At 41.0% G+C, this 25637-nt stretch overlaps 1 protein-coding gene across 3 annotated transcripts in view; it reads left to right on the forward strand.

Annotated features, from left to right (window-relative positions):
• The window catches only part of nphp4 (nephronophthisis 4), a 156589-nt gene that overhangs the window by 116026 nt on the left and 14926 nt on the right, over positions 1-25637 (forward strand). For 2 of the 3 annotated variants that reach the window (XM_035160267.2, XM_035160269.2), the window contains 7 exons: positions 3803-3963; positions 4704-4887; positions 14297-14431; positions 17180-17379; positions 18679-18902; positions 24472-24661; positions 25297-25380. In XM_035160267.2, the coding sequence (XP_035016158.1) occupies positions 3803-3963; positions 4704-4887; positions 14297-14431; positions 17180-17379; positions 18679-18902; positions 24472-24661; positions 25297-25380 (1178 nt within the window). The remainder of the gene's footprint in view (positions 1-3802; positions 3964-4703; positions 4888-14296; positions 14432-17179; positions 17380-18678; positions 18903-24471; positions 24662-25296; positions 25381-25637) is intronic. The other variant, XM_035160268.2, reaches the window with a different exon arrangement.

The raw sequence follows: 25637 nt of genomic DNA on the forward strand, positions 1-25637 counted from the left end.
ATAAGCTATAGCTAGCTAGTAATGTGTGCATCAAACGTAAATGTGTTAAAAGTTCAGTGTGTACGATTTAGGTGAAATTGGCAGAAACTGAATATAAATTTATCCTAGTGATGTTTTCACAAGGGTGTTTCATCTTAATTTTACAAATTGTTGTTTTCTTTACCCTAGAATTGGCCCTTTATATTTAAATACTTTATATTTACATCAGGAGCGGTTCCTCTCTACGAAGGCTGCCATGTTTTTTTACAGTAGTCCAAACTGGACAAACTAAACACTTTTTGAGTTTTTATGACAACTGAAGGCTAACACAGGTTCTCTATAATGTTTGGAAGTGGAGGGTGAGTTGAGGGGTATTCAGCTGCAACATGACACTTCAACACTAGATGTCACTAAATTCTACACACTGAACCTTTAAGTGTTTCAAAACTTAACAGGAACACAAGATTTATAACTAAAATTACCAAGTTACTCAAATGATTTAACTCATAACAATACAACTTTACATGAATAAATACAGATTTTTACCTCAAGGTACCCCGCCGAATTGTTCTCCTTCCCCACCCCCTCACTGGCCTGCACTCACATTGCACACAATAAACACCAACACTTATCAGAGGTCATTATAGGACCAGGCCAGTACTTGAAGAGATTATTTTGTGTTAGTTTTATTCGCTCTACAATTAATGATCAGCTCCGAGTGTGAGTGATTAGAAAAGAACAGAGGACCGGTATCACTTGTTGACTGGTGCAGAAAAATGTGCCTCAATGCAGTGGGGCTGCCAAGGGGGACCAGGTGGGGCCATCTTGATACACTACAGGTTATAATCTCTTTTTCTAACCATTTTATGGTTAGGTGCAGCACACAAGCCTGAACTGAATAAATGTCAATAACTAAATGACTCTTGTAGCGGGAAACACCCTAACCCTAACCCTGGAGTAAACACTGATCTCTTCCATCCTAGCCGTAAAGCCTATGGTTGGTACTGTTAACCAGGAAGCAGACACTGGTCTCCTGTTGCAAAGTCTGTGTTGTGCACTTGCTGAAACCACTGCAGCTATGTGTCTCCCTTAATAATACACTTCACATTTCTCAACCTGATAAGATATTGTCAATCAAAACATGTGGGCTGTTTGTTGAGATGAAGGAAAATGTATTTGTCTAAAATGTTGCGAATTATTACTTTTCGATGTTCCTGTAAAAAACAATCAACACCGAGGTGGTGTTATATCAAATCTGACAAAGTGCATCTTATCCCTGATATTGCAGCGAGAATACCTAAGTGGCCAATATGTGTTTTATCTTTCTCTTTTCAAACAGAAAGAACAGCTGCTCGCAGATATATTGGTAAATGTAACGGTTGTGTACCGTGATGCTCAGTCATCAGTCTCTACATCTATCTGTTCAACTGTGCATCCTCATTATTTTCTTTGCCTGCAGGCTTCACAGGGTTGTTGTTGATGCCCAGCAGGATTTTCCGCCTGTCTGGCCTGCTGTGCACACATGTGGCAAGCCATCCAGGTTTTTTATTTTTTTTACGGACACACACACACAAATGCACATACACGCACACGCAAACACATGCACACCACCTTGTACAAACCTTGAGCCTGATCTCACAATCCTTTCCTACTTGTGAGCACAGACACACACACATACACACATACACAAACACACACACACACACACAGCACACTCTCTGTCTCTCTCCTGCTCTCCCTCTACGCTCTCTTTGCCACCCTTCCACTGCACACAAGCCCAGAGCATGCTGGGAGAATTAATGGTCCGAGTGGAGAGAGTTGGCGGGTGGTTGAGTAGAGGGGAGGAAGGGGAGTCTGCCTGAGTTAGGTTAAAGGAAGGAAAGTTATGAAGCAGCATAGAAATATGACTTTGGTCTCTGCTTCCATCTTAAGGTCTGTAAAGGTCTTTTGGTGAAAAGCTTACATGGTTGTCACTGTTCTCTGCGTTACACAATCTGGAGGTTCCCCAAGTCGGCATGTTGTTTATTTTTTCATTTCAGATATCTGATCAGATGTGGGTGGATTTCACCCAGCAGTCTGTGAAACCTTCAATGTAACCTTACTCAACTGTAACCTACACTTAAGGAGCTGCAACCCACACAAATATATTTTATTTTTGCTTCCACTGCAGAGTTTTAGTGTCTCCTGGTCGCCTCCGTGCTGCTTTAGAGGCTTTTCTGCCTTGAAAAGAAGAAAAACAGAACTTAACTTTGCATGATCTGATAAATTAGAAGCGTGTAGGTTCATTTTTAACTTGTTTACTAAATTTAACAAAATAATCGAAGCACAAAAGTGTGTTGGCTATTCCGAGCTTTCACCTGCCTCTCACAAAAGCAGACAACATCAGGCCTCTGCAAACCAAAGCCACGAGCCCACATTCACACTTTTACTGCACAGCAACATTAACACCCTGCTGCCGGTTGGGCGTGCCCACTCACCAGCTGAGTGGGATCACTGGTGGGGCCACTTTGATTTGAATCACTCCAAGTTAGAGGATGAGTCATGATTTCAAGTCGGCACACTGCGGAGCCGTCATCAGACAATCACAGGGCAATTGTTCTACATTCTCAAACTGAATCTGGGCTTTTACTTCAAACTGATTTAATAAAACATCGAATGGCAGGTTCTGTGTGACCCTGCATGTGGCCGTAGAGAGAAGGACAAAATAAATGGTGAATACAGTTAAATATCTCAATGGGATTTTCAGCCACCTGTTGTTCTCAGAATAGCTTCAATCATCACACTGTGTATATTATTTTCTCTGAAAGAGAGAAATGTAATCCTCTTAAAGGTCCAGAAGTGTTTCTTGGGGATCTGTTGATTAAAGTCATGCCTTTATCCTGCTGTTGGAATCACTCTTGAGGTTTTCTGGCAGTGTGTTAGGAGCCATTATAATCTTGAATGTGCTCCTGGTTCTGTGAAATGGCCTCGTACTCCCTGGGTTTTGAACTCCCATGCAGTGCAATCAGCCGACCAAATGAGTCACTGCACATGGCTTCTACCAGTTTAGTTCTGTCCACAAGGTTTCACAGAATTTATGCCTTCCTCTAAATTCAGACCAATTTTGTAGCTGTAAAACATGGATATAAACAACATAGGTTTTAAATATTAAAGAAAGTTTAATCTGGAAAGAAATGTTTTCAGTCAGTTATTTTGTGTTTTGATGCAAAACACTGAATGTAAAAATGAAAACTCGTACAGGATACCTTTCATTTAGCTTCATTGACTATATTCTGACTATTGACCTCATTCAGAGTAAAACATGATTTAGATTATGATACTTGACTCCATTCATATTCCAGTTTACAGTATGTTACAGAGCATTGTCATCAACATTACATCCTGCTACTTGTTTACACTTGAATTCAGGGCGTCTGTCGTCAAGCGGTTGCAAACTGTCGTGATGTCAATGTCCCAAAATGCGATGACAACTCCAATAGCTTGTTATAATGCGTTTCAGACGTAAACATATCTACATAATGCGACGAAGGTACATGTCTTACTTTGATTATTGATTATTCTGAGTATGACCTTATTCGGGTTTAGATCATTTAGAAAGTGCTGTTCATTTTAGTGTCTTATTTAGACTATTGTATTCATCTATTGTATTAATCAGGTTTATATCACAACTTTGGTGTACATTTAAATGTGTCTAGTGTTTTATGCATTGCAATCTATTATTTGGACGGTACCATTTTTGATGTTTTGAATCTTATAATTGCTTTTATGTGTAAAATATAATCCTTATTTGGATTGGTCTGAAGTCTCCCCTCCTCTTGTCCAGGCTCTCCAGGTCTGCAGGTGCAGTTCAGAGTAGATGATGGTTTCCTGAGGCCAGGAGAGAAGCGCTGGTTCCTTCGCTACCTGGCCCTTCACACCATGCACATCGACATCTGGGACAGTGACTCACTGCTGCTCATAGGATCTACTGCCATCGAGCTTAAGGTGAAAGACTCAGGTTGATTCAGGTCTCAAGTGTGAAAGTGATAAGTGAATGTTAACCTACAACATGAACTCCAATTTAACAGACTTAAACTCATCTGAAATTTGGCATGAATTTCCAGAGTAAAGCATTTAAAGAAGAGAAATAAAACCCACATTTGGGTTTTCCCAGGCATTGTCAACTCAACTCATGACGCACCTTTATCTTGAAGCGGCTGTCATGGCTTCGTGCAGCATTTGCAGATTGTTTTATCATATTCTGTAGAGGGAGCCTGGCATTGCTACACTGCTCCTGATAATAAAATGACAAATACAAACACAACGTTTTGTATAAACCAGCTTTTCTCACAGACACAGCAACAGACACTTCCATGAAATCGGAATAAACTGTTTCTCACTTTTTGTAACTCAGAGCAGAAATCGTCTCTTTCTATTTTTTGATGTAAGCAAACTGGCTGGCTATTAGACAACATAAGTCTGTTTGGGAAGAAAACACCACTCCTATTTGCTGTTTGTGGATTTGACCAAAGAGTACTCAGCAACATTTCCTCCTATTTGATCTTTAGAAGAAAAACTAACTGCAAATTAAGGCCTTTTTAATGTTGATCTTTTCAGCTCAGCTATTTGTCATGCCAATCTTGAAATGGAATTGATTTGTCTCATAACTTTGTAATGTTTGTACATCATTTAATGAGAAGAATACAGGAGCCTCATCGGTACGTTTTGTAATTTTTCATCTCCAGTATATGTTGCGCCAGGGTAAGTCAGCGGTGCAGGCGCTTCACGAGGTGGAGGTGCTGACCACAGATTATGTGGGAGATGACGCCCTGCTGATGAGTGCGAGTCTGGGCCAACACTCAGCCTCCAGCCCCATGACCATCCGCACCATTGTCAGGGGCCGTCTGCACATACGCACAGGCAACATCGGTGAGTACAGGAAGAATTTTTTTACTCTGAATAGAATCAAGGGAAAGTCCCCAGAGTTATCCTCAGGGGGTGTGAGTAGCTGCAGCAGATTAAATTTCAGTCCTCAGAATAATTTTTCGAGACAGATGAATCAACTAAACAACATCCGACAAAATGATGTCCTCTTATTAGCAGAGATGTTCGGATACCAACATTCCCTTTCTGATACTCATTACGATACCTGGACTTTCCTTTCGGCTATTACCAAGGAGCGATCCGATACAAGTGCATTTGAAAAAATAACAACGTATATAACATATTTAAACTGGTGTTTTCTACTAACGCTGTGTGGAAGGGATGGTTATTATCATTGATGTATGAATTCCACTGACCAGCCAGATAGTAGGCTTATGTTTGCTGCTTCCCTGCGGTGGAGATACTCATGCTATATCTTATACTGCTCCCATTGGGAAACAGTAGAGGGTTTAGACTGCATGCATGAAACGAGGGGCTGTTGCCAAGAGCTGGGTAGTTCTTGTTCCCAAAACATAAAGGTAAATATAAAGAAAGTTTGTTTTAGCTTTCAAAAGACACTCTAGTTCCAATATCACCTAAACCCCCTCTGAAATATTTACAGGAGTGTTTTATATTCAGGTCATATATCCATTTGGAGCCTCAGATTACGAAGTAATGTTGTCTGTTTGCTTTTATTGAGGTGTAGAGTTGGGAAATGACATTGAATCCTCAGGGTGGCTGCTGCTGCTGCTGCTGCTGCTGCTGCTGTTGAAATTTCCCATTTTCTGGAGGTGTGCAGGCTTCCAAAGGAAACACAGCGCCACAGCGAAATATCTTAATGCGATAGTTCCACTCCATCTAGCAACTTTCCTTTCCTCTTCCCCTCCACTCATCCAATTTGGGCCTGGTGTTCCCCCATGGCGTGATGGCTGCTGATGATTGCTTCTTCGCCATTAATCAACTGTTGAAATGATACCCCCGCCTGCCTCGCCCCACACCCCCATCATAAACAATGCATCATTCTCTGGGCCTCAGAAACTCTGCAGAGTGCCATTGTTAGGGCTAAATATGCCAGCACTTTCTCATTGCGCTTATCACTCGCAGCAGGTTGAGTGCACAGTGGGTTATTTGGTGTGCTGGGGATGGAAGGGGGAGGGTTTTGTCTGGCATGTAAATTCCAATCAAAGCTCAGATATCCATCAGGCGGCCTGGCCTACAGTCAGAATCAATTTAGGGCGGGAGGACTCGCAACCTCATTTCTTTGTTTCTGCCTCCATCTGTCCCTGCCTGTCTCACTTTCATACTTCTCTCTTCATTCTTTATCAGTGTCGTGCTGTTTTCTCACATTCATCCATTTACCTCTCACCTTTCCCTCCCACACTCTGTCTTCCACCCTCTGTCTATTTGTTCCATGCTCTCTCCACCTTTATGTCCACTGTGTTTCTCGTCTTTCACTAAGCCATAATTAATTAGCACTCTCATTCGGTGGTTTTGAGGATTTGACACACGCACACTAATGCCTACTGTGCGCTGGAGAATGTTGTATGAAGACTGTGGCAGACATTTGATGGGAAGGACAAACGCACACTTACACACACAAGCGTGTGTGGATATCAAATCACTCACACATGCCAAGAAGGCATGCAATCATGCATACACCCAGACTTATAGACAGGCAGGTGAAGCAGAGCGTGGACAGCTTTTGTGAGGCAGGAAGGCAGAAATGAGAGGTGGACAGGTATAGAGTATATCACCAATATCACATGAGAACCCTATAACTCCCATTTTTTGATTTTCAAATTTGGTTGAGTAAACTGGACGTCAAAGTTATGTCAATGCAGCTGTGTAAACAAGTAGAGGGAAACAGTTGAGAGAGATTAAAGAAAAACATGTTGTGTGTAGCTTGATGCCAGAGAGGGAACGAAAAAGGAGATTTTCAGAGGGCAGATGCTCTTGACTGATTAATAACCTGTTATTGATTATTGATATATACTGTCTCTCAGACATGACAAACAGACATGCAGATACAAGTATGGATGGATGTCAGATGGATAGACAGGAAAGGATGGATAATTTAAAAGTTACAGAATGGAAGAAGGAAAAAAAAAGAAATCATTATAGATTTTAAGATGAGGCTGTAGAATTGATTCAGAAACCATATGACAGATGAATTAATATTTTTATCCAGAGAAAGTTTCAATACGAAAGAAAAATATGTTGTCTGTAGTTTGATCCCAGAGTGGGAATGCAATTTGGGATTAACCTTATTTTTATGGAATATCGTCATCAAAGATGACGTTTGAAGATATAAGGCTATATGCATACATTTATTGATGTAAGTCATTAAACAAACTGGACTGATGAAATCTCCAACGCTTATTGCGCACATCAGTGTTTTAGTCTATCCATCTATCCATCTATCCATTTATCCATTTATCATCTCTTCATCTCTCCATTTATCATCTCTTCATCTATCTATCTATCTATCTATCTATCTATCTATCTATCTATCTATCTATCTATCTATCTATCTATCAATCTATCACATTATGGCTTCTCTAGGGTGGTATCACTGAGTGGTATCAAAAATACACACTGGCCAAGCAGAGAGACGAGGAGTGTCTCTGTGTTGACACTGTGTAGACACAGCTCTTGGATTTCATCTGGAGAGGTGAAGGAAGGCTGCTTGAAAATGGTTGATGACGCACAAGTCTGAGAGAAAAGACAGCAAAAGGAGCTAAAGCTTTTCTTCACTGACGATAACGTTTATTTTTGTTCCAGGGATTCTGTTGATTTAGATTATTGTGCTGATTTATTATTAGTCATGCATTGTTATATGATAACATTGCCTAGTTAAATGTGTGCCACAGATTCTTGAGTTGTAGCCTATCATTATAATTAGATCAACCGCAGAAGTCCACCTCATTTATAATTATATCTTATCTACTTTTTTAAAAAAAGCCTCTTTGTTCTCTTTTTTTAATTCAAAATTCAAAACTCCATGTTTACCTGCTGTTTTGATCCATTCATCATATGATATATATATGTACAGCAGTGTAAGTATCAGTATAGACTCATTCACTCCTGTACTGCTTTGATTTTCTCTTCCCTAACAGGAATACTGTTTTCATTCACTAAATATTTACAGGCACTTTGATGTTGCATTTTTTTTTTTTAAATCCCTGTTAAGCTACCCTGTGACTCACGGGGCATAATCCCTCCGATTCCTGATGCTTGGAACTGACTTGTGCAGAAAGTGTTGCGTTTCACCGAAAGTAACTTTGCAGCACTCAGAACAACAGCACAACATCAGGGATTGAAATCAGAGAATGAAAAGTGACACTCAGTTCAATGTGACTCACTGATGTGACTCCACTCTTACACTGATCACATTAGGTCTATGGGAATGTTGAATATTCTATATTTTTTTCCCCAGATGAGCCATGGTATTAAAAAAAGAAAAGAAAATCAAAAACATGTATTAGTAATAACGTCATATGAACCATGCTATCATAATCCAGAAGCAGTGCAGTCCTCACTACATGCTACTCTCTCCCCTTTCTAATTTTATGTGTTTCAGTCATGCATGCCATTAATCATGTCCTTACGCCGCTCCGTTGGGACTTAATCAGAATTAGGCTTTATTGGAAAAAGTGAGTGGCATACCGTCATTTGGAAATGAAAAAGAGCGAAACACCAAATTATATCCTTTTTAATTATCACAAGGTGGGATTGACGAGGAATTAATTAATGGTAATGATATACACTGTCAGGCCTTTTCAATCACGCTGTGAAGCAGCTTTTATTATTAGCGTCGTAAAGGACAAAAGGAAGTGGCTTAATCAGAATAATAGAGAGTTGTGAAATCACGGATGGAACATTCAGGGGTCTGGAATGAGGTGTTAAGGAGGCGACGCAGCACTCCCACACAGAGAGCAGGAGCAGCTGAGCTCTGTACAATGTGACAACCTCCTGCTCGTCCTTTGATACCGATACTCCACTGGTGGACTGAGAGGAAAGCTATGATTGATTTCATCTGCTAAATCCACATGAGCTCTGAGGCGAGCATGAAGAAGGAGGTGGGGGGAGAGACACATTCGAGAGAGATGCTTAATGTTGTTCCCAAAAATAGAAATGAGAAAACAATGAATAATCTTTCTAATCTGTGGTGTCATGATGATGTAAAGCCCAAAGCTTTTTCCGAGGGACGGTGCTCTTGACTGATTAATAACCTGTTAATGATTATTAATATATACTGCCTCTCTAAAACAAATAGGCATGGACATATAAGTATAAATGGATGTCGGATGGATGAGATAAAAGTTACAAAAACAAAGAAATCATTATAGATTTTACGCTGAGGCTGTTGAATTGGTTCAGACACAACATGACAGATGAATTTATATTTTTATCCAAGTTTTAATACTAGCAAAGAGGCTCTAATGTTCAGGTGGTCAGGGACTCAATAACTCTATTAGTTAAACAGTTAATGCAATGACTCAAGAAACACAGATTCACCCTGGGCAGCAAACTATTGCAAAGAAATAAGCAAGTTTGAAATATTTGGAAATTCTGTGACATGTCAAACTTAAACACAAGATATTTTATAATCTATGGCTCTCATTAGGCAATTTCCTAACAACACCATTTCATGCATTGATTAAAGCTTAAAGCTGCATTAAGAGATTGTTTTGCAACTTGGGGGCAGCAGAACACCTGAAAACAAAATGTCTTACATATTGTTAATTTCTTTTGGCCAGTTTTCTCGTGTGCAGCTGCCTATTCAAACGTACATTCATTCGGAGTCGCACCTCCAGCCACCTGGTAGCCTCCATTTTCCTTTTGGCTTGTTTTTGGTCTCCGCCAAAATCTCCACCAGCTAGAAACTGTTCTTGCCTCTCTGCTGTTTGGCTCTGGGCAGTTAGACTAAATTGTGTCTATCATACCTTTGTCTCGGTAAACAGTTAATTCCAACGATTGGAAACAGCATTGATGAGAGCAGAGGTTGTGAATAAGGAAAAATACAATGATGAATAAAAACAGAGTGTAAAGCTTCATAGAGCTGAAGGGGAACTTCAGAGTTTGTTGATACTTACCTGAAGGTCCTCTATCTAAGTGAGCACGTTTTATGACACAAAGTTGTTTGATCTATTGTTGATGTAAAATATCAACGTCAGCTTTTATGCAAAAACGGGGGCTGATTTTGGCTGATAATAACTTTGAATTACTTAAATTTCTCCAACTGGATCCAATTTAGTTTCTGAGCCAAGGCTACAACAGCTTATTCTGGCCCAACTCTATCTTACACACATATAGCTACAAAAATATAGTAATAGCTACATTGTGAAAACATTGAGACAGTAAATGGTTTATGTTCAATCTGGTAATATTTTCTAACAGCAGAAAGGCTCATGTGTGACAGAAGGGGAAGCTTATTGATATTAAATTGTTTTGCTGACTGCGTTTTCTCCTTTCTCTCTCTCTCACTTTGCAGGCCCCTTTTTTTCTCTGTCTTCAGACATGCACACACACTCTCTCTCTCTCTCTCTCTCTCTCTCTCTCTCTCTCTCTCTCTCCTCTCTCTCTCTCTCACACACAATCAGAAAGCATGTATCTGCTTCAGCACTGTAGAGAAGACCGATTAGAACCATCTCCTCACCGCACACCGCTCCTCATCTGCAGCGGCCTGATAAGCCCTGGAGAGACTCACTGTGGCAGCAAGAGAAAGCAAAGAGACTCCTGTCCAAAGTTTCTACAGGTGGAACAAAATATCAGTGAAATTTACCTTACAATTAGTTTAGCTTGGTGACTTCCCCAAGGGGCATGTACACCATAGTATGTCTCACTCATTAAAAGCGCTTGCTGTTGGCGCATTAAGGCCTGACTTTATCAACCTTGCTTTTAGCCCCGAGGTGAGAGAGAATCAGCTTATTCTGAAAGGTCAGTGGCCTGGAACAGGGAGGCAGAAGAAATCGAATATTGCAGACTACTTTGAAATCCCCTTGGTGCTTGCTCCCATTTGTTCTGGGGGGCCAGTAAATCAGTGGGTTGTTGTGGCCTTAACCTCAAAAGCTGCCAGCCGAGCAAAGAGGGCGGGCAGGTGGGGTAGTGCCAAGCAGAGCTATTGTCATGCAACAAGAGGTGGTCAATAAATTTGATAGAGTTCGGCCCCTTGGCATTTTGTCCACAATTACTCTCCTCAGCATAGAAAACACAGGGAAAGCCAACGCTGTGCTGGACTTTCTCTCTGCAATGCAGACCAGGAGTATTTCCTTACATCACTGCCACCTGTCTTCATAATATACCAGTGTGACTCAGCATTTAGTGACGGATAATGTGTCCAATAGCAAGACATCCACGTCAACCTGGATAAGCACTGACGTAGATGTTGTCTGATGAGCCCAATAATTGTTCCAGTGATAGGCAATTCATTAAAATGATTGAATGATTACATCACGGGGTCATAATTGGGTTCGACATCAGTCCACTTGCTTTATTGTGGGCACGTAGCACAGGGTGTTTTTTGTCTTATCGCGTCCCTGCAGACTTGTTGTACAATTCTATCCATCATCCAAGCATTTCTCAACACAAAAGAAAGCAGGCTGAAAAGCCCATAATGAGGCACTGGGAATGAGATATCTATGGCTTTGTTATTGATTAGAGATGTTTATGTGACAGCACAAGTAATGTCTTCACAGTAATATTTGGGAAATATAACTCAAACAAATACATTCGGCTGAGTTGTGTGACCAGGGAAGGGTGATGGATGACGAGGGGAATGCATTGGGACGGCAGACACCTCAGCCATTAATCTGCAGGACCGCGCTGTCTGTGTCTGTTTGCACGGCAACACCAGCTCCCCATTACTCATTTAGCCGACGCCCATTATCAGCTTGTTGATGAAGGAGTTTGCCTTTAAAAGATTTGGAGTGTACTTTTGGATCTCCTTCTAAAACTCCTACGAGCTCACTGAGGTGTGACTAAAGCCACTTAATTGCTACACTCACCATATTTCATGTGAAAGCATCCTGAATGAGGGAGGCCAGAGCCTCTCAGAAAATGCTCACACTTCTTACGCTACAATTAAACACCTCAGTGGGGGTTTGTTGTGATGCTCCAAAGGCTGGAAAGTTACAGGAGCCACTGGAGCATTGTGTCACAGTGCACTGTAATTTGAAGAGCCGTAAACTTTAGTTTTAATTGCTTCTTCAGTCGCCCGTTGTAAATTGTATCCAACAGATTTGGAGTGGGGACCTGAGGACACCTGTAAATTGCACAAAACACTTTTGACCTGTGGTATTTGAAAAGGCTCTTGTGAAGAAGCGGGCCGCTGTTGTGGTTGTGACTTTTTCGATCAATTATCTGCCACGCTTCCATTAGCAGCCACTTTGTGTGTTCAAAATTGTAAGCAAGCCTCTCCCAGAGCTACTGTATGGGCTCTACACAGGATGCATTACTGTTAACCCTAATATCGACATTTCCACCATCGTTTACTGTCTTAGTACAAATGCACCCCGGAATGCTAACTTATCCACTTGCCTTTAAAAAGATGGATTATTTCCCCATTTAGGAACAAAACATGGAAACAAATCAGGCTGAAGCTGGGTCTGGTTGTAAAGAGGCAGGTTTTGTAGCATGAGCCCAAACTCTCAAGTTTGCCATTTAGTTGATGACACAACACTTCTGTGATGACAGGCCTTATATACTGTGATGTACAATTGAAGATGTGTAATGTGTAATTATGTTGCCAGCCCTCACCTCCAGAAATACGGGTAGCTGATAGGAGCAGGGATCTGCATCCCTGACACTGAGAGGTCAGCCAAACCTGACAGAGGCCAGCACTAACCATCCATCAGCATGACACTCATCACGTTGCCAGCTTTCTGTGTCCAGACCTCTTTGGCAATTTAAGGCCACTAATTAACTGCTGTAGGCTTGTCTCCATGTATTGATCTTGCTTCAAGTGTTCTCAGCCAGGGTTTAAGGGCTGGACAGGGCTGGACTGTCTTCACTTTGGCACTGACTACAATGAAAATGTATAATTTCACATGCGATTTCAAAGAGAACTTCAGCCTAAAAACTGATTTTTGTTCTGCTTGTTATTCCAAGATGTGCAAAAACACCCAAGTCTCTCGAGCTACACAGAAGTGGTGTGGAAAACGACTGCATCACATTATTAAGCACATAATGGCAGATCAAACAACAAGCCAGGTCAACGTTCCCCATTGGAATCCTGCTGGGGAGTTTGGTCACTGGTTTAGTTTGTTTGCCTCTTGGAAACAAAGTATGGAAAGAATGTTGAGTTGCAGTCATCTGAGGTGCCTCTCTGTAGGCTAACAAGTTCTTCAGTGGGAAAAAACAGGAATATGCAGTATCATCACCCAAGCACCTAAAATCACAGACATGTAACATCTACTTCAGTCCTCACATGTGTCCACCTACAGTCTAGTACCTGCACAAATTGATTTGGAACATATAAATGCTAGATAAATAAAAAGGTCTGCATTTTTACACTTGTATTACCTGTTGACAATTGGCATATGTGTGTTGTTAGCTGCTGTTTCCGTGTGTTTTTCTTCTGTCCTTCAGGTCTGTTCACTTTGATAATTGGTGTAGAAGAGGGGTCCCCAGCGTACTTCACAAGTTAAAAGATAAATAAATACATTGATGAAAAGCAGAGGCCAAATTTAGAAATCAAAAGCAACAACCTAAGTTAACTAAGTCATATATTTTGTACTAAATATTTGAAGAATATATTTGGCTGATATTATAATTGTTTTCAAATTCGTAGAGAACAAAGTAGTTTGCTCGGATTAAGTTATTTTTTTCACTTTCAGATTTTCCATGTCAAGAAATAAATCGGTGAAGTGTAATGATGTTGTTCTTGGTTCTTAAATATTTATAACAGGAAGCAAATGGTACTCCTTGAAGAGCAAACACTTAATCGCTTAAAACAACATTTTTCCTTGAGCAGTTGTTATCCACTGTTAGTGTAACACAATGATTTCTCATGTATTGTTAATTACTATTTTCACTAAGAAATTTACAAATATCAAGCCTGCAAAAAAAACAACTAAACAAACGGCTTCCATAAAAAAACTGACACTCATTGCCAGTAGGCGGCGCAAGTGTCGCTGCAGCAGCTCTAATTTCCGTGGCTTGTGGGTGTAGCAGGTCAGCTTGTACAAATCTGGAGAGAAAATAACCAAGCAGCTTTGGTTCTGTGGAGAATCTGTGGGAATGAAAAAGGTCTCATTCTCCCTATTCCAAGTCAATTTACCATCACACTAATTTTGAAGCTGCTATTTTTAGGTAAAACAGTTCCACCGTGTTGTTTTTAAAAGCTGGCTATACGAGGTGCTTGGCATATAAACATAATGAGATGTAAACTTAAAACTGTATCTGTCTTCTACAGGGTGTCCAGTAGATCCCACCAGGAGGAGGGCAGGGGACGTGATGCTGTCTCCTTCCCACATCATCACACCACGCCAAGTCACCAGTGGCTTCAGGGGAGGGAGCCTGTCGTCCAGAAACATCCTCCAACTCAACGGCAAGAACTTTATTCCACAGCCCACTGAATCCTGTCTGTTTGTGGTCGAACATACCAATTGACTTCACTGTGCACGCCAGGCTATTCTTCACTTACCCTTCACTGTATTACTGAGCACGTGTGTGTGTGTGTGTTGGTACTTTACAGCATGGAGTAATTAGTGTCCTCCATTTGGGCAGTGACCATGCTCCTTCCACGATCAACTCAACCAGATCCATTTCACATTCTGCCTCTTGGCTGCACCACTGAACTGCTCAATTTTCAGCCTAATTGAGCTTTCAGGAGCTTCTTTGGTGGCTAGCCACAGTGCTGTTTGTGTTTTGTGTGCGTGTGTGTGTATGTATGTATGTGTGTGTGTGCAGTTCAAGCAGAGGCACACACACAAATGCTGGGAAAACCAATTTTTTCCTCAATTAGACAAGCTGTCCTCAAATGTGCACTGAAACACACACACACACACACACACACACACACCACACACACACACACACACACACACACTGATGGATCGGGTAAGAAAATGTGGTTGAAAACCAGAAGATAATTGCTTGTTATGATATAAAGTAGGTCTGACATGTCTGGAATTACATCAGTCTCTGAGGAGAACATATTTCTATATGTTCTGTGTAATTACTTTTCACAAATAATTGTTCATATCACACTACAAACATGTGTCTACATATACTGTAGAAGAGTCATTGATTCATAGGTTGACTCCAAATATGTTCCCTAAGCTGGAATCATTTATTCACACCTTTTTTTCTGTGCAAACACGGTCTGTTCACTGTTTGCTTTCTATCTTACGTATATCAGCGTAAGATAGAAAGCCCCATCAGTAGAGGTGGAGGAAGCACCACCACTTCCTCCACCTCTACTGACTTTTCTTTTGCACACTGAGCTCTCTCCTCTCTCCTCTCTCCTCTCTCCTCTCTCCTCTCCATGCCACTTAACTGCTTCCACTGGAGTCCAGTCACAACATTAAGCCATGGTGTGGAACAGAGCAGCTGCACTGTGTGTGTGTGTGTGTGTGTGTGTGTGTGTGTGTGTGTGTGTGTGTGTGTGTGTGTGTGTGTGTGTGTGTGTGTGTGTGTGTGTGTGTGTGTGTGTGTGTGTGTGTGTGTGTGTGTGTGTGTGTGTGTGTGTCACACTCCTGTCCCATTCTCTGCCTGTGGCTTTGAAGCAAACAGTGTAGCTGGACACTATCTGGTCAGGTGACTGGCAGTCGACCCAATCCCTCATTGATAAGGCTACTTGGGAAAACTATCCGGTGATTTAGAGTGGTACTGGGAGAGAAGGGACATTTAATTTACTCCTGCACTGTACATCTAATATCTATTTTAAGATACAGTATATTACAATAATATTAATCAAAAATGTTTTTATCTGTGTATTTCCTTTTCACATATTCTGTTTATCCTCTTTGACTTCAGTTTGACTAGTTACAAATTGGGTCTGTGTTACACACTTGTGGGAGTAAGATACTCAACGATCATGCAGATAACAAAACAATACCTGTTTGGTACTGTACTTTGATGAATATACACTTTTTTCTACAAAGTCTTTGCTCCATTTAGAAGAAACATATTAAACTCATATTCAGATTCATAATTTTAATTTGGGTAATTACTTGAAAAGGTTTAGATCACTTTCCTCAAACTGTCCATTGCTGCAGCTCCTCTTTTCAGCCTCTGTCTGAAACGCTTGGATTTAGCTCCTGTCTTTTTAAGGCCCCCTCATGATAAGGTCAAGTCTGCTATGATTGGCCACTTTAACTATCCACACTTGAGGAAAGAAAAAACTGAAAAGGAGATATATTATCTCCTTTAATTATAAAAACTTAAGATCTCAAATGTTTAATGTTTTTTAAACAAAAGCAGCCACACAACAACTTCAATCTGACCCAAGAATAACCAGCGTTTGGTATTTGTCAGTTTTGATACATACACATTTTATTTTCCTTAGCACAGATAAGAGTAAATTTAGGTTGGTAAATGATTCATAGTATCTATAATTTGATAGATTCTCTTTAAGCCTTGTGCACCGTTCTCTCTCTTTTTTTCTCTCGTTTTTCCTCTATCCCCCCCATCTCCCTCAAGCTCATTTCACTGACGCACCACATACTTCTTTTCTCCACACTGTGCTGCTCATTCCTGACAAACATTTGTGGCCACTTGCAGCCAGTCCGGGTTTATCTTCCCACATGCCGCTACACATACTACGTCACATGGAGTATGTGTATTAGTAGTGGAGGAGTAAAGCTGTTTTTCAAATATCAGAAATGTGATTTGTGGGGCTTGTGAGTTTGTATATTTGTTGTTTTCTCATTGTTGTTCAAAATGCAGGATTAGGCAAATTGTCTTGTTAAAGCTTTTAAAGAATACGCGTAATTTGCATGATCACGTCCAAATGGGGTTGGATTGTTTGGAGACTAGTAGATGAATCCGTCGTTTGGTGCTTGCAGAGGATAGCCATGGAGGGGAAAGATAATTTGGGATGAGAGAGTGGGTCTGTTTTCCGTGCAGCAGGGCGCTTGTCCAGTTGTAGTGGTGCCAGTTGTTTGACTGGACTGTCGTCTGCATGTGTACAAGCTGTTGTGTCTTGTGTTCCAACAATACTTTAATCTGTCGGCCCCTCTCTCCCTTGGACATTTGGAGGGTTTTTAAAACATACGGTCGAAATGGCAACATGATTATATTCCACTCTGTTCAGTGAATGTATTCATGATTGCAGTCTGTCTCTTCTCCGCAGCGAGGAACACCGCACAGGCTCACAGACTGGAGATGGATGGGGATCACGTGCCGTTGTACAGACACAGGATCAGACCTGACAGCGTCGTGCCAGGGGAGCTCAACCTAAACGAGCCCAACGGTGGGCGCCGCAAGTTGGACTGCATGGCCGCCGTGCGTCAGCGAGAGGCCAAGGAAGGTGTACAAGCAGCTAATGTCACGGTGAGGTCAATCTTTGCACTTGGGCCTAGGGGGTGAACCAAAAATAAATCCTTGTCTCTGAAGCTGGGCCCACAATAGTGTCCCTTTGTATCTTCTTCATCTGAAATCAGGACACAGAGGAAGAGCAACATCTCCTGTCATGAGGGAGCCTTCATAGAGGCGTGGAGCGTCTCACCGACAGCCTGCCGGTGTTACAAATCACAAAGCGGTGTCCCCGTCAGCCCTCTGTGTTTTAGTGACTGTACAAGAAGGTGTTAATTGTTCTCCTACCTGAAGGCACATATTGTACTTTCACCCATGGCTGCACATGCTAAATATGATTTTGGCTGTGGTGCATGTCTGTCTCAGACATTTTACACATTACATTTCCTTACAGCCAATACTACGGAGTGCTGCTTGCACAGAAAATGCACTTTCAGACTTGCTTTGCATTTCAATTTGGATTGGACTTTTCTGGGCTGATAGCCATGACTTTATTTGGACCAGGTTTATCCTCAGCATAATTTCAGTGCACTAGACCTGTGGAATATTTTATTTTCTGACACACTTTGCTTTACCATCCTCATTCTCAAACTCAATTTGAGGTGTTTAATTTATTTTTTAAGGACGAAGGCACCTACCGGCTAGAATCCCTGATATGATGCAGATTATTGTACTCTATAATATTAAAGGGACACGAGTCCAGGAAATGACACAGGACGGATGGATTCACATTTCATTGGATTACACAGTTACATTTATGATTGCAGCGGACTGACTCTAAGACTTTTTTTTAGATAAACAACCACGACCTTTACCGTCAAGCATCTGCTGTAGAACTCTGTTGCACAAACTTAACGTGAACATTGAAGAAAATGTTGTATATAATATTGAATCCTTTCTCAAATACCTGCTTTCAGGGTTCCAGGGTTGATGGATTATTGGATCTATGGAATTTTGCTGAAAAAAATCTAATCGTCTCAAAGGTTTCAAAAAGGTCATTTCATGTTCACAGCATTTGACTGTGAAGGAAAGTGTGTAACATTAAGATTGACTGCCTGCAAAGCATTGATTCCAGCAACATGTGATCAGAATGTGGCCGCATGGATGTATCGATGTCAAGGAAGTTTTATTATATCCTTTCAATAGTCTCTGAAATGTCATGGAGAAAATGATGGATTATTTGATTATTATGAGAACACCCAGGTTGTATTTTCCTGGTTTTGAAAAAAGCTGAGTTCTGAGAAAGAAGATATTGTGTCACCTTGTGTTAAAGTGGAGCGTCGATTTTCAGCCTTTGCTGTTGTTTCTGGGTGTTAGGAGCAGACCTCGGAAGCCCACCTGTCCGCGGAACTTCTTCAGATCCAACTCAGCGAAGAGCGCAGCAGGTCAGAGGGCATCGCCAACATGCTGGGCCAGGCCATTACCACCCAGCACCTCCTCTATGCCAGCCTGGGCTCCGCTGAGTACATGGAGTTTGTCCTTAAAAATCCTTTTAATGTACCTCAGACCGTCACCATCCACAGTGATGACCCTGATCTCAGGTAAGACTCCGCGAACAGGCAGGTGGTGTCAGGCCGGCACCACCACCCTCCACTGCTTGTTTAGTCTTGTTGTATTTTCCAGTGACAAATTCGAAACCCGAGGAAACTATTATGTGTTAGTCATGTGTTTCCTCATTAAAACTAGGTGAATTTTACAAGTTCATAAGTGTGTCCCCCAGCCTAACACGCCAACTGTGCATGTGTGTCTTTACTGTTCGCATTTTCTATTATCAGACCGTAACAAGCCATGCCCCGCTGTGAAACCGTGTTCACACGTTCTGAATGTGTTTGCAAAGGTGACGGAGTAGCTCTGGAAATGGTTCTTAAAACCCTATTTTCATCATGCTTGAGTAAATGATGCCACATCCTCACACTTTTTTGGATCCGATATGTGATGGTTGAGCCCTAAATACCCGTTAGATACAAAGTTATACCAGTTATAATATAACACCTTGAAGATACAAAACACCTAATAGCAGAAGGCTTTACAGGATAGAAGCCATTATTAAACACAGTCTTCTCATCAGTCTTTATCCATGGTTGCTAGTATTTTATCATTAAAACCACTTACCCATGCTGTGAGTTAATTTAGCATCAAACAACCTAAGTTATTCCTTCCTTTTACTTTCAGTAGGTTTTTACATTCTTTAGATTTAAAGCAAACCTCCCGATTGAATCACTTATACCAGTATTTTTTACTGCTCTTACATGTGTGTCTCTTATGAAACAGGTGTAAAAGCGATAAAGGTTGTCCGGCCATGGACAATTAAATCGAAATGAGCTGGTCTGTGGATACACTTAATATTTAGCTTATTAAACAATGATTAATTGGTGCAGTCTCTGTAAGTGACACCTGCTTGTGTTTCCTTGCAGTGTGTTGGTACAGTTAGTCTTAAGACCCTGCCAGTTTAGGGACACCCTGTGCAAATACTTAACGAAAGGACAAATGATGCAACACTTAACATTGTGTATTTATTGCTCCTTACCCTTTTGAAAAGGTCAAACTGTGACAGTATACAGCTGCTGGCTATGAGCCGAGCTGCTCTGCCTCACTGTGGTGGATGAAGTAGTGATTGTGAATAGGGTTCATGCTGGGACTTTGTCTGCATGTATGTATGGATGTATGTATTGTGCTGTGGATTGTGCTCAGGATTTAAACCCTGGGTGCTTCTGGAGACATATGTCATGACATATGCTACCAATACAATGCAGCCTTTATGAGCATGTCAGTCAGCACATACAGGCCCTGCAGGTAGTCAGTGTGTTACACTTATCACACTATTGCACTATTACACAGTCTGACAAATAAAAAGCAGAGCAAAGCCATTAGCACACCTCTGTCATCGTATGGCTGTGGTTATACTGTAAGGGGGTTGACTACAAAAAAACACAATTCTATATCATTATAATGCTCAGCCTTTCTCTGTGGATGCATTGAAACAAAACTTATTTCAGCAAAAAAATGCCACCATGACCTTTCAGGGGCTTCATACAGTTCCATTCAAACACTGATGGATTGTACTTTTTAGAAGTTTATAACAAAACTTTCTGATAAGACCAGGGAGCAGCTCACCTACACTGGAGTAGTATAGAAATATACAGTACCTTTAGCAGCATCAGTAAAAATTACAAACATAACTTAAAGTAGTATTAAAGAAGCATGTTATATCCTCTTCTTGCACAACACTGTCAACTAAAACAATAATCAACAGAAAATAGCAGGACACAGACCGATGAAGCTGCTGAAGCTAACAGTGGAACATCTCTCATATTGACAGTGAAGCTAAACTGGTTCATGAATATGATAAAAAAAATCCAAGCACACCCCCCCAAAAAAAAATAAATGCCACCCCCGCAGAGAGTCGAGATGAGGATGATTCCATGAAGATGTTGGCCTGTGTGTGACTGTCTTTTATTCAGGTTGTGGGCGTCTGATTCACAGCTTGCTCACTGCTTTGATATGATGCGTGTGTGTGTGTAGGTGTGTACTAATGTGTGTACCTTTTTCAGGTTTTAAAAATTTGATTTTTTACCGTTTTGACACATCTTGTTTGTATGTGCTGGATGAATGGTTTTGTCTTTGAATTTTCCATTTTGCGTGTGCATGTTGATGCTTCACACGCTTTCATTTTGTTCAGACTTTTCACACTTGTGTCCGTTTTTGGACGTGATAATAAAATACAAATATCAAGATTTTTTTCAGCACTACCCAGCACCACCTCGAAACATTTTTCTTTATACTTTGTTCACATACAAAGACACTTCTTCAGTAACGTGTTTGTCCTTGACACAGATGCAGACATAACGTGAGATGCTTCGTGCCCCCTTTAATCCGCACATAGGAGCCATTATGGCTGATATTTCCTGCTTGATCACCATTCTTGGTATCCATGCCATGTTTGTGTGAGTTTGTTGTTAATTCCCCTGCGCTAAGTCTTTTGTTATGGATTCTGCTCATGCCTCAGCTTTGGATTAACATATATCACGTTGATCAACAAAGGCTGGAGTGCGCTGTGGATGAATCATTATGGCATTAGCCCAGCCACCGGGCCAAACAGGTCTAATTGAGAGTCATCAATCCCTGCATCTGTCCTCTCGCCGGCTTAGTGCCCCGTTCGTTTTTATATATTTATTTCCCAATGGCGGCAAGGAGGCTTCTGCATCACAGCACTGTGCACACAACAATGCCTGGAATACCTTTATATTTGATCACAGTTCAGTATTTTATCATATATCAGCCATTCTATTATGTGAGTTGTTATATATATATATATGTATGACTGCAGACTCCATGGAAGAGACGAGCAGAGAGATAAATGCTCTATGTAATATTTAATACATTTGTGACTTTTGAGCTGTGATTTGAAAATTACTGCTCCATAAGTTTATTCCATCTTTTGCCAGATTTCTGAGGATTTTTTTTGTGTGGAATCATTAGGGTGAATGTTGAATGTCTCTCTAATTTAGGGATGGAAGCCTGTGTTTCTGTGTTTGACTCATCCATCCACCTGCAGAGGTTCACAGTTTATTTACTCTGTTTTGTTCACTCTTATTCTAAAGAATATTTTGCCCTTACGATGAACTGAGCTTCCCTTGGATGACACGTATTTTTTTTAGAAATAGCTGCAGCTTGAAGATAGATGGAGTATTATTATTTCAGTAATGTTTTTCAGTTACAGTCTGGCATTTAACAATGATTGGTATGTTGGAGACACAGAGGTTGAGAGAAAACCTCCTTGTTTCAGTACAAACAATCATCTCCAGTGTAAGAAACGCACCAAAGCAAACATCACAACTCTCAGTTTTGCATCGAAACTTTCCTGAGAAATTGGCTTTTTTGGAAAATCCAGAGAAATCCCTGAATCTGAACTCTTGGTATTCAATCCCCCATATGTCTGTTGTTGTGATGTATAGAATGTATTAGCTGGACTTGTACTGGTTTTTTTTTACACTGCCAGTGTTTGAGGCAGACAAACACCAACAACAAATCTTGCCCCTGAACCGCTGTTATGCTGAACTGCATGGGTGAGTGCACGGAGGCTACTTTGCTGTTACTTCCTTGTCGATATATCACCCAATATTTGACAAGGAACTGTGAGATCTGGAGACATAAACAAGGCCTTGGGGTTAGTTCTTTGTTGTACAGAAACAAACAGAAGAAGAGTCTGGCCCTCAAAGAGAAAGTTTGGGCTGGTCGAGGCTTTGATGTGTGCTGCGGTTTAGTGCCCAGAGGCTGCTCTTGACGTGGAGGAGGCGTTTGCCACCTGTTGCCATCCATTTTGCATGACTACCTTTTACACTTGGCCTCACAGAGCCCAGTGTGAGCTATGGCTGCTGGCTAGTCGAGAGATAGGAGGCTGTAGAGCTCCTGTGCTGTGGTCCTCGCTGCTGCTTTCTCTCTTATCATTTTTCCCTCTCATTATCTGTCTTTTGCTACTCAAAACTCATTCATTTCTCCCCCTTCACATAATTTTCTCGTTATATTGTTCCTTCTGTTCTTCACTTGTCCATGTCTGTTTGTCCCGTGCACCTCCTCCCTTGCTCTATTTTCTCTCCTTAATAATGAATCAACCCACGGTTCTTCACGGAGGCTCAGGTGAAATACCAGTACACAGAGAGCCTTTGTTGTCAAGATAAGCCACAGGCAAAGAGTTTTATTCAAAATGCACAGGTGGGAATCTCCAAATAAATTTAATGGAACTGACTGTTGCATCTCGCCCTAATGTTAGCGAGGTGGGGCCCCTAAAAATTCATAAACTCCTGCCGCCTTATTGAGAGAAATTCACCTCGCCATGCTGATGGGTTGGAACCTTTGAAGTTTAAAGCAGCGCTGGCCTTTTTGTAGTAGTGCGTGACATTTTTTGCATTCAAAGGAAGCAGAGAGAGGGGAGAGGAGACCTCCCTCTGTTGGAACGTGTTATCTGTTCCTGTTGCTTTCTCCCTAGAAATCCATTTGCTTGGTTCTGTAGGAGGATTTTAATTTCACTGGCCTCTATACATCTTTCTGACAACTGCTGTCTTTGATTAAACAGACAGCATGATCGACTTGGATTGAGCTCAATTTAAATCGTCATACTGCTCTGAACTTACAGTTATTATTCTAAAATATTTCATTCTAACATTAGAATATAGATATATTTTATATTTCATATATTTTAAAATAGGTATTCCTCAATAAAGGAACAGTGCGACATTTTGGGAAATAAGCCTATTAGCTTTCTTTGTCTGTGTGGGATCAGTAACAGTCTCATGTCATTTAAGCCTTTAAGCTTGGTTACGCATATTCACCTTGCTTAAAATTCACCCAGTACAACTCACTGACATTTGTGCAGCAATAATTCAATACTGATGTAATATTTGTTATGAAACTTGAAAGTTGTTTTTACTGATTAGAAGAAGTTATCAGAAAACATCCCCCTTCACTCTTGTTAGTGTGTTTTGCTCATGATCCTGTAGTAGTGAAAACATTTAGATCAGAAGTGTTGATGGAGTTGATTTGTTCAAACAAATTTTTCTGTGGATATTGATGGAGCCCATATGGTGAGTCTCAATGTTCTTTATAACCAACCTACACCACCGAATTTAAATTTCCCATGGTTAACAACAAAATTAAAAAACAAACAATTCTTGCTCTCCAGATGATGAACTGTTTTTTGACACTGGGTATTCCCGTACCACCAAGCTGACCGAATGACTACAACTATTCTGTAGCAATTGCATAAGTAAATGTCAAACTTTCTTTGAAATTCAATGAAAAAATTCTTATTCCTGAGATGAAGCAAATGTGTTTCTAATGACCCTGTGGCCTTTTCTGCAACATCAGGACATTTACATCTCTGTATTCTTTAGCTAAATTGCTGTTCAGAAAAAATGTCAAACACATCAGCATGTTGTTTGTTTCAACACCATCTTATTACAGGCTCTCATGAACATTGCAGTGTTCCACAGCGAGGGCTTTGATTTATATTCTTGATCGTGTACCACGTCCATGTCTGATCCTGGCTGGATCCCTTAAACATATAAGAGCCTGCTTTCATCTCACTCATGTCCTTTTAATCTTTCCATTCAGTGTCATCACCAACACAGATGAGTGGCGATACTTCAAAGCACTAACCCAAACTCCCACTCCGCTGGAGGAGAACATGTTCCAGTGGGAGCAGGGTGCTCCGGGTCCGAGGGTTTACCTCCGGCCCAAGGAGAGCATCCATATTCCCCTGAAGTACCAGAGCTTCCTCTGTGATCACACCATGGCCCCTCAGGTACAGTGTTCAATGCTGATGGCATACATTTTATTTCTTTGGAATGGTTATTAATGCAGAAAGCAATATTTTTGAAAAAGATTATATTTGGGGAGGGAGATTAGAAAAGTTAGTTTATAGAAACAGTCAACACATCTCCCCCCTCCCTTCCTGATTTTCGATATCACACTATTTCACAGGTCTTCTTATTGATTCTAGTTCAGGAAAATCTTTGAAAATTGATTTGCTGTGTGGTCTGAAGGTTGTGTTTCTGGTGTGCGAACGCTGTGAGAATATGAATAAGAGATGAAGCAGAGATAAGAGTTGAAACTTTGTTGATATGAATTTCACGATACCTTCAGGGATTATCCACGATATTTGGTCTATTTCAAGGGCCAGTTATACACATGTATAGTACCGGTAATCTGGTGCAGGAAGCATATTTGAACCAAATGTCATTTACACAGGCTCTGCCTTTATCTCCTGTGGATGACTGGGGGGGGGGGGGTTTATGGCCTTTGGTTCTAATCTGCTGTTTGTGATCATTTACAGTTTCCCTGTTTGATTTACAGATGTTGTACTTTCTTTGCAGCCATTTGTTGTTTCGTTGATGCTCGACTTTGACAAACATTCGGTTTCTTATCAAATCCTCACAGGGACCGAGCTTCTTACCTACAGGCAAAGGCTCTCAGATGGCCAAGAAGAATCAGTCCAACATTGTTGCTGCCAAAACTATCAAGGTACAGAGTGTGCTACTTGTGCTTTGTGAAATATCTTCTCTCTACTGGACTCGTCTTTATCTCCATCTCAAGTCCTCTGCCTCTTAATCCCTGATTAGTTTGTCCCAGGGCTGGAATTATAGCAGGCTATGGGTTTGCGGTGCAATCTGGACGTACAGTGTGTTTCTCTGCCATGATAAGAGCTTGAATGTCATCCAAAGTTTTTAGTATCTTGAGGTATATTGGCTGTTATACCTTTTTTACACTAAAATCAGCGT

This window comes from Hippoglossus stenolepis, chromosome 6 (assembly GCF_022539355.2).
Source record: "Hippoglossus stenolepis isolate QCI-W04-F060 chromosome 6, HSTE1.2, whole genome shotgun sequence".
In the NCBI taxonomy this organism is placed as follows: domain Eukaryota; kingdom Metazoa; phylum Chordata; class Actinopteri; order Pleuronectiformes; family Pleuronectidae; genus Hippoglossus; species Hippoglossus stenolepis.